At 52.1% G+C, this 9,411-nt stretch overlaps 3 protein-coding genes across 3 annotated transcripts; 2 read left to right on the forward strand and 1 right to left on the reverse strand.

Moving 5' to 3' along the window:
- Positions 1–121: 121 nt before the first annotated feature.
- Positions 122–3,446, forward strand: MAA_00003 (Cytochrome P450 CYP6004A3; the record flags this gene model as incomplete). Its single annotated transcript, XM_007818001.1, has 3 exons — positions 122–999; positions 1,062–1,628; positions 1,697–3,446. The coding sequence occupies 3 exons, from the start codon at positions 122–124 to the stop codon at positions 3,444–3,446; spliced, it is 3,195 nt and encodes a 1,064-aa protein (XP_007816192.1).
- A 1,189-nt stretch (positions 3,447–4,635) lies between these two features.
- Positions 4,636–5,773, reverse strand: MAA_00002 (uncharacterized protein; the record flags this gene model as incomplete). The annotated part of the gene is made up of 4 exons (XM_007818000.1): positions 4,636–4,968; positions 5,060–5,246; positions 5,298–5,507; positions 5,559–5,773. The coding sequence occupies 4 exons, from the start codon at positions 5,771–5,773 to the stop codon at positions 4,636–4,638; spliced, it is 945 nt and encodes a 314-aa protein (XP_007816191.1).
- Positions 5,774–7,214: 1,441 nt separating this feature from the next.
- MAA_00001 (Hydroxymethylglutaryl-CoA reductase, class I/II) lies at positions 7,215–8,366 on the forward strand (the record flags this gene model as incomplete). Its single annotated transcript, XM_007817999.2, has 1 exon — positions 7,215–8,366. The coding sequence occupies one exon, from the start codon at positions 7,215–7,217 to the stop codon at positions 8,364–8,366; it is 1,152 nt and encodes a 383-aa protein (XP_007816190.2).
- Between the last annotated feature and the right edge of the window lie 1,045 nt (positions 8,367–9,411).

A 9,411-nucleotide genomic window follows, 5' to 3' on the forward strand; every position in this document is an offset into this window, starting at 1 on the left:
ACTAGTATACAACTTGGCCGATTCCCACCTGCTTCCACATCTCTACCCTCCATCTTTCTCTCAACAATTCAGCTGCTCTTTCTGAACCACCTGCCAAACAATTACCCCAAAGAGATTCACCATGCCTGCTAAAATTCAGACATTAATGAGCGCGATTAGGCGAAAGCCTGAAAGAGCCCCAGATGGAAAATCAGACCAGGAAGCTGCCGGAGAGGTCAAAATGAAAAGAACCTCGATCAGTCATGACCTCACCCATCTCAAACCCAAACAGGCCACGACAGTCGCACATGCCATCACAACACTTGCCTCGGGGAAGCCTCTAGACGACAAGGACCTTCTACTCGAAAAGGGAGTTTCAATGCTTCAAACTCTGCCGCCCAACAGCGGCTTGAGCAGCACCATCTCGGACGGGTTCATCACCATGCTGTGGAACGACCTGCCTCATCCTGCCACAACGACGGCTGGCATTACGGCCAGATACAGGCAACATGACGGCAGCGGCAACAATCCCTGGATCCCGGAGATGGGCAAAGCTGGGTCTCCCTACTCTCGCAGTGTTCCTCCAACCAAGCCCAAGGGCCCGAATCTCCCGGACCCCGAGTTGGTCTTTGACAAGCTGCTGCGGAGAACCGGGCCTTTTCGCCCGCACCCGTCGGGACTTAACCGCATGTTTTTCTCGTTTGCTACCATTGTCATTCACGAATGCTTCCAAACCTCTCGAAGTGACCAGTGGATCAACGAGACGTCGAGCTATGTGGACCTGAGCACGCTGTATGGCAATACGGACAAGGAGCAAAAGCGTGTGAGAACTTATGAGAATGGAAAAATCTTTGCGGATTCTATGGCCTCTGACAGAATTATGATGATGCCGCCAGGGGTAATTGCCTTGTTGGTCATGTTTTCGAGAAATCACAACAAGATTGCCGAGGATCTGCTGTCCATCAATGAAGACGGAAAGTATAAGCCTTGGGATAGTCTCGGCGAGCAGGAAAAGAAGTGGTCAGTCATTCAATGTCCATTGGCATCAGAAGACGGTGCTGACGTATTCACAAATGATACAGGCAAGACGAAGATGTTTTTCAACTTTCTAGAAACATCAACGTCGGGTTCTTTGCGTCTATAGTCCTGAAAGACTACGTCGCAGCTATTCTCAACACTCCCCGCGCCAATTCAACCTGGTCCCTTGATCTTGGGGCCGAAATCAAAAAGTCTGGGCGGCGCATGGAGCGTGGCATCGGAAACGCCGTGTCGGTCGAGTTTGCCGTCCTGTATCACTGGCATGCCGCGCTCAGCTCGGCCGACGCCAAATGGATGGAGAACATGCTGAGACTCCATCTGCCTGAGCTGAAATCGCTCGACGACATCACGGTGGAAATGTTTACAAAGGTCGCAATGGCGGCGGAGCACAATCTAATGACCACGCCAGCGAAAGAATGGACGTTTGGAGGCCTGCAGAGGGGCCCGGATGGGAAATTTTCAGACGTTGATCTTGCAGAGATTCTCAAGGATTGCATCGAAGAGCCGGCACACGCCTTTGGAGCCCATGGGACGCCAGAGAGCCTCAAGGTGGTGGATATCATGGGCCAGTTGCAGGCCAGGAATGTGTTTAACGTGTGTACTATGAACGAGTGAGTGCAAATCTTGGGTTCCGACGTGGTTGGCATGTCAGACTAATGGCGGCCCCTTGCGGCCATAGGTTCCGTCGATTCCTGAACCTGAAGCCGTACGAGGACTTTGAGGATTGGAATCCGGACAAGGAAACCGCCAGAGCTGCGGAGCTCTTGTACGGTCACATCGACAACCTCGAGCTGTATCCCGGCTTGATGGCCGAAGTGACGAAGCCCTCCATGCCGGGAAGTGGCGTCTGCCCTGGACACACGACGGGAAGAGGTATTCTTGATGATGCCGTCGCCCTTGTGAGGGGGGATCGATTCCTTAGCTACGACTTTAACAGCACCACCTTGACCAACTGGGGCTTTTCCAAGCTGCGTACACTTCCGGCCGGAGCGTACGGCGGAATGATGCCTCATCTTCTGTTCAATGGTCTTCCGGGCGCTTGGACTGGCACCTCGGCATACGCACTGCTCCCGTTTTATACTCCCATGGCGGCGAAGGAAATATTGACCCATAACAAGATTGCTGAGCAGTACGATATGCAGCGGCCGGCTAGCGGTCGGGACATTATTGGCATCCATACGCACCAAGGCTGCAAGAAGGTGTTTGAAGATAGAGAAAACTTCAAAGTCATGTATCAAGAGGCAATTCGCGAGTGCACAGACGGACACGACTTCATGATTGGATGGGATGATGCCGAGCGACACAGCCCGCGATCAAAATTACTCCACGCCGTATTTTTCGAGGAGAGCTTCGAGCAAAATGTCGCCAACTTCTTCCGCACCCATGCCGCCAAGCAAATTGCCGAGCATTCGGTGACATACTCATCGAGTAAAAGAAGGTCTATTGACATTGTCCGCGACGTGACCAATGTCGTGCCCATTCTCTGGCTGGCGAACCGGTTTGCCATTCCCCTCAAGAGCAAAGACCATCCCCATGGACTGTTGACAATACCCCAGACCTTCATGGCCTACCTCGTCCTCTTCATGTATCAGAGCTTCAACATCATCCCCGAAAACGAGTGGGCCCTGAGGGAGGGAGCTACATCCGCGGCACAAACTCTCCGCACCGTTTTTGACGCCCACCTCAAGACGACGCGAGGCGTGAGGGAGCGTGTCGTAGACTGGCTCGCCAAGAACAGCGCATTTGAAGTCAGTCCCGATGCCCACCGACTCTACCACGCCCTCAACGAGTCCAAGCTGCCCATTGGCGATCTGGTCGGCGATTGCATCGGCATGGGCGCCCCGGTCGCCGGCAACATTACCCAGCAGGCCTCTCTGCTGATTGACCTGTTTCTCAGCAAAGGATACGAAGAGTACAAGGCGCGCATTGTCGAGCTCGCCCACAAGGACGACGAGGCGTCGGAAAAGGAACTCCAAGGCTTTGTGTTTGAAGGCATGAGACACGCCGGCGTCGTTCCGGGCCTACCGCGCGTTGCGGCCAGGGATGTCACAGTCGAAGACGGCGCCCGCGGGCCGGTCGATATCCAGAGCGGGAATACGGTTCTCGTCGCGACTTCCAACGCCGCCATGGATCCTGTGGCCTTTCCCAACCCGGAGAAGTTGGACCCTCACCGCTCCTTTGAGGACTATACTCTGCTTGGTCACGGGCTACACTATTGCTTTGGGTCGAGAATGGTGGGGGCGTCGCTTGCCGCCACGCTTAGGGAGGTGTTTAAGCTGAAGAATTTGCGGAGAGCGCCGGGGAAGCAGGGGCATTTCACGGTGGTTCGTCACACGTTGGCTGGGGTTACGATGAGGAAGTACCTTGATTCTAATGCGAAGGAGTCTCCGATACCAAGTTCTCTTACGTTGGATTACGATGCCGAGTAAGTTATGTAGTGGCGGTGTACGGGTGTTGGAAATAAATTGCTACTGGTCCGGCTAAGGGTGTGCACTTCAACCCCGTATATGTCTTTGACTAGACAAGTTTTCCACACACGCTTCCAACCAGACACTTTTCTCTTGGCTGTTTTGCTAGTAACTGGTGTAAACAGGCAGGAAGCTTTAAGAAATATTTATCCTATTTTGGTGTTGGTGTACTTTTGTTCTACTATTAAAAGGGTCTTAGGCCCTGATGAGATCTATACGCTAAAAGAGCACTTGAGGCTAAACTACGACTACTAGTAGCAATAAACTATACTTGGTGTAACTCGGAATTTATAGTAAACTATAATTATATTTTATATTATATTTTACTAAAAAGTACAAAACTATAGTATATTTAATGCTTTAGTTATACTGTTTATGTTTAGCGGTTATGCTTGTCTGCCCATGAAAAAAAAAGGCTAAATACAAGATATCTAGTAATAATTTATTATAGCTATAGCCAGGCCAGGGGATTATAAAAAACCAAGCAATATAGTATTGCCAGGCTAAGGAGCGATAGTCAGAGGCTGCTGGCCCCGATTGCTGCTTTTTCCAGGGCTCGATTTTTCCTTCTTATTCTTGGTTGGTTTCCGTTGGGCTCGTCCTTGGCGCCGTGAGACAATTGGCTCAACAGGGACCCAGATCACAGCTACCGTCGTAGTAAGTGATCATTGATGAGAATCATCTTGAAGAGACGGCTTTAATGGCACGACATGCGCTGCTCTTCATACACAAAGGAAAGCGTTGCTTGCGGTGCAGCGCCCCCTTGCCTATTCTGCACCACCGAGCGTACGTTGCCACTTTGATACGCTGCTTGACGCGGGAATATGCAGCCCTCTTGTCCATTAGAAGCTTGGTTTGAGCCGTGCAGATGACGGCTGGGTCGTCGCCAAGAGGGTGAGCGGTTGGTTGGACGTGATTGAGCGCGGCAGAAGTGTTTCGTTCGCGAGAGTCAAGTGGCGCTATTGTGACAGCCGTAGAGATTTGCCGTTGAACCACCCATCAAGGCATGCGATTGAATCGGTGTGACGCGGCGACAACATGACGCAAAGTCAGAGCTGATCAAAGCCCTCAAGCAACAGCTTGCATCGACCAAGTATTTACAGCCCAAACCTCGGAGCGTTTTGATAAAGGTAGTCGCTCATTCAGCCCTTCAACAACGAGGCGATGTTCGGCTGGTAATCACCGTCTCGACCTGGATTTCCGGCGTGAGCTTCCCCAGGCCCCCAGTGGTGCTCAATTCTCCCAGACCACCCGACGACGAGTCCTCGGAGACGGCGTTTGATGACCTGTTGACGGACTGCATTGCGTACTTGTACTGGCCAGCGCCTCCCACTTGTCCGGCAGTCATGCGGATTTGCGACGTTGACGGGAGATAAGTGTCGGCATTCTCGCTTCGCGCAAGGCGTGTGATGAGGTCTGCCATGGACATTTCAATGTTGAGCTTGACGATGTACGCCACGGGGTGGAACTGTATGTAGACTACCTGATTAGGCAGTGACATGAGTCCAATAAGCAAACCCTAGCCGCCCTCAAAGTTAGTAAAGAAACTCGAGATTCCCGGGTGAAGTACGTACGTCCATGCAGACCGAGAGGACCATGAGCTTGGCGTTGAAGCTAACCAGGGGCGTATATTTGGTCAAGGCGTGCTGCAGAATGAGTCTTCTCTTCACAGTGCGCAGAAAATAGTAGTTGAGTCCAGCGTCGACGAGCAGGATGAGAATCTTGGAGATGCGGTCCCACACTCTGTTTATATCTACGAATCTGTTATTCGCGGATTAGCTATGCGTCATCTTTGGCCTCGGGGTAACATACACTTGGCTAGCTGGTGGGACGGTGTGTGCCGGAATCCAGATGCAGAACACTGCAATGTTGATGCAGGTGATGGCAAAGGCGGTGCCCCATTTGAGCTTGAATATGGTACTCCTATGTTCTGCAATGATGGCAATTCGATTGATGATGATTTGCATGAGCAGTTGGATCTGGAGAACCCAGAGGCATAGGATGCAGAATAAAACCGGTACCCTAGAAGCGGTCAGGACGCCGGTCTGCGGCTGGAATGAGCCGTACACTTACGTGGGTGATATGATGCCGTCGAGGAGGAGATATCCCACGACACCAATGGCAAGATTGGCGAGAATCTCGCCCCAAATCATGTAGATGTAGGCGCTTCTGCATGGGCGCTTGTTCCTGCGGGTCTGCTTGATGGCTTCCCAGACGGTCAAGAAGCCGAATCCCAGGGTGAAGCCGGCAGCCAGGGTGGCAATCTGAATATCCCCTTTGGATGCCATGGTGGTCTGGTGGCTTGGCCAAAAATATCGGACAGTGGAGGGCTCGGTATGGGAGAGAAACGAGATTCTATTTATCTGCAATCGAATGGGAAACTTGTGGGTTCGCAAGCTTCAAATGTTCCAAATATCGTCGGCCTTGGCCACGTGGCACTGGGTCTCCGTGCCGCCAGACACAAGCAGCCATGTACCTGACGTATTGACATCTGGTAGCACTTGAGGTCATGGGCCACGGACCTCTTCTCCGACTTCTAAGCGAGTATCCATATCGATCAAGCTGTGCCACGGACCGGCTTGGCCGTGTAAAGTGGGCATGCCTTTGGGGCTCAATGAAGCTAGGGGACAATAATGTGCTGCTAAATCCGGACATACAGCTAGCATACATGTAGAAGCAGCTCGAGTTAAGGTTCACGATGGGAACAGAACGGCCCGAAAACACACAAGACGATATCGAGGGGCCGGCGGTGACCGACCGTTTATTATAAAGCCTTGATGATTTTCTTTTTTAATAATTCACTTTTATTCTTTTTAATTAATTCAATAACATGTGTGACGCGATTTGTTGGTATCCAATTAAGGTGAGTAGGTAAAAGACGGCAAGTACTTTGTACCTCTTGCCCAAAGACGAGGGCCGCGGATACATCAAATGTCATCGTAGCTACTAACGCCCTAGGCTGTCCCTCAAGTGCTGACAAGGCCGGTGCGCACCAGAGGCATTTGGTGAGAAGCATTGACCAGACTAGACCGGACCAGACTGCACCAGACTACAAATGTACATATGTAGCGATTTCGGATGCCAGCAGGGGATCAATTGATCCCATCCAGACCGTTTACCGGGCCCGCAAGAATAACCGCATGTGGTGGCTGCAGAGTCTTCAACGTTGGTGCGCCGCATCTGCGCCCGCACACGTGGCCAAGGGTTTGACAAGCCGGCAGAACCCTGTCTTTTCAGCTGGTGCCCTCACCAAGATTACCTAACTAGTTCCATGGCGTACTGACCAGACCTTTCAATGAGACCTTTTGGGCAAGTTAGGGCGGTCAGAGCGTTGAAGCCACTCCTGAATCGAACCATCCCTCCCAAAGCCTGCCCGTGGCTCTCAAGCAAAGACTCGACAGCACCGGACTTGAGCCGGCGCTTTGACCAGACCAGACCGTCGCTTTCTGCCAATGGTTGACGCCACCGCTACCATTGCGCCTTGACATCAGCAACCAGACATCAGACGATAAAATCAGACAATGGTCCAACGAGTAGTTGACTGCGGCATTTCCACACCAGAGTCCGTGAGCCAACAAGTCTGGTCTGGTACCTATGGCTAGAGCCTAGGGCGCATCATCAGACCGAGATGCCCCCGCGAGATTGACATTATAATCCTACGCGCACATTCCCAATGCTTTCCCACCAGACTTGTCCAACAGACACCGTCCCATACCATCCTACTCGATGATGGCTTCGTCAGAGTTGCGCCGGCCTGCAAAGGCTCAATCGCTCGCCCGCCATCTCGACTTGCGAAATACCTACGCAGACGACAATGAAACCGCAGGCATCAGGATAGAGAACTGCATCGGCTTCAGCAAGGTGCCCATCGGACTCGCGGGGCCCCTGCGCGTCTCCGGCCTCGACTTCCAAGACGACGCCTACGCACCCCTGGCCACATACGAGCCAACCCTCGTCGCCAGCTGCTCCCGCGGCTGCAAAGCCTTCAACCTCTCGGGCGGCGTGCGCTTCGAAGTCCTGGCAAACTCCATGTCCCGCGCTCCCGTCTTCATCTTCCAGCATCCCGGCCACGCCGTCGCCTTCTCCCGCGCTCTTCCCGCCTTTCGCGCCAGCTTTTCCCAGTGGGCAGAGTCGACGAGCAGCCACGTACGGCTCCAGGAATTGCGAGGCACCGTCATAGGCTCCCAGGTTCACGTCTTCTGCAGCTACCACACGGGGAGCGCCGCGGGGCAGAACATGGTCACCAAGGCCACGCAGTATGCCTGCGACATGCTTCTCAGCGCGTGCCGAGACCGCTTCTCCATCCGGGACTTTGTCATCGAGGGCCAGTTGTCGTCGGACAAGAAGCCCTCGTGGGGGAATGTCAAGACCCCACGGGGTGTCGAGGTGCTCGCCTGGGGGACAATCACGCCTTCTGCTTGCCAGGCTGTGCTTGGGTGCAGTACGCAGCGGCTCTACTGGGCGCAGCAGACGCTCAAAGAGGGCGGCATTCGGAACGGTCAGTTCGGTTCAAATATCAACACGGCCAATGTTTTTGCGGCAATGTTTATAGCAACGGGCCAGGATCCGGGGAGTACGGCCGAAGCCGCCTGGAGCCATTTGACTTCGGAGCTGGATCCAACTACAGGGGTGCTGACTATGAGTCTTTACGTCCCTTCCTTGCCTGTTGGGACTGTAGGTGGCGGGACTGGATATTTGACGCAGAAAGAGGCCCTGGGCTTGCTGAAATGTGATGCGCCCGGCATGAAAGACCGACTTGCTGGCATGATAGCTTCTTTCGCCTTGGCTCTTGATGTTAGCACAAGTGCTGCTATTGCCAATGATACCTTTACAGATAGTCACATGCGATTGGCTCGCGGAGGGACACGAGAAAAGCTGTGACGCATGTTTCGCGACTGCTGTGTTGGGAATCGACAACTGGTAAAGACTACGTTCGAGTGAAGGAATGACGGGGTGAAGCTACCCGGCAGAGAGTGGGGGCTGCAACCGAGCCGTTGGGAAATCACTGATCAGGCCTCGACGTGACCAAAGCTATCGGGGCAAAAGAATCAAGGACAAGATAGGTATTGCAAATACAGGGAGAGGGTGGTCTACACTCTCATGCAACAAAATGTTGGTTCCCCCTCAATAATCATGAGCGGCAACATGCAGTACAGTGAACAAACTGGAAACTGGCCACCATTTGATGGGCTCACCAAATCACGTCGCCCAGGAAAGAAGGAAGAAAATGCAAACACAGTTACGAGCATGTCCCCGCGAGATTGCGGCGGCCATCGATGCATTTATTCACTCGGAGCTGGCCGCGAAGAGCTGAGCGGAGCGGGCGACCGCCGCAATGCTATAAAAGATTTTGTATTATTAGCGTATAAATTTATAATAACATATTTTTATAATACTTTATATTATTTGAAGTATAATATTAATTGACTCCGGGAAGTAAAACCAAAATATAAGCTATATTTGCCGCTATATATACACGAACTAATATTACATTCTTGCGGCTCTAGCGATCCCTCGACGCAGTACAGTGGGATAACAGAGTCGTCGAGCTACCAACCTAGACGGACGCTTAACGATACTAGATACCGGCCGATAATGCGCAAGTTCTAAAAGTAGCGGACAGACAAGTTCTACAAAGCAGCACTGAGTGAACAAGCACAGAAAAAAAAGCACTAAACCCGACTGCGTAAATAAGAGTAGTCTCTATCATAATTACATTAGGACTGAAATAGAGATCGAAAAAAGTCTGTAAAGTGAGGAGACTAGTTATATACTCTAATGTATTGTGTCAACCCAATAAAGGGCCTAACGGTAAGAGTCTAATACGGAAGGCTCCCAACTATAGACGCAGCGTACTTATTACTCACTGGATTGTGATTGGGTATTGTCGCCGACATCGTCGGTGATATCTAGTCTAACCAAGTTC

The sequence above is a fragment of the Metarhizium robertsii genome (assembly GCF_000187425.2).
Source record: "Metarhizium robertsii ARSEF 23 chromosome Unknown MAA_Scf_5, whole genome shotgun sequence".
NCBI classification, from domain to species: domain Eukaryota; kingdom Fungi; phylum Ascomycota; class Sordariomycetes; order Hypocreales; family Clavicipitaceae; genus Metarhizium; species Metarhizium robertsii.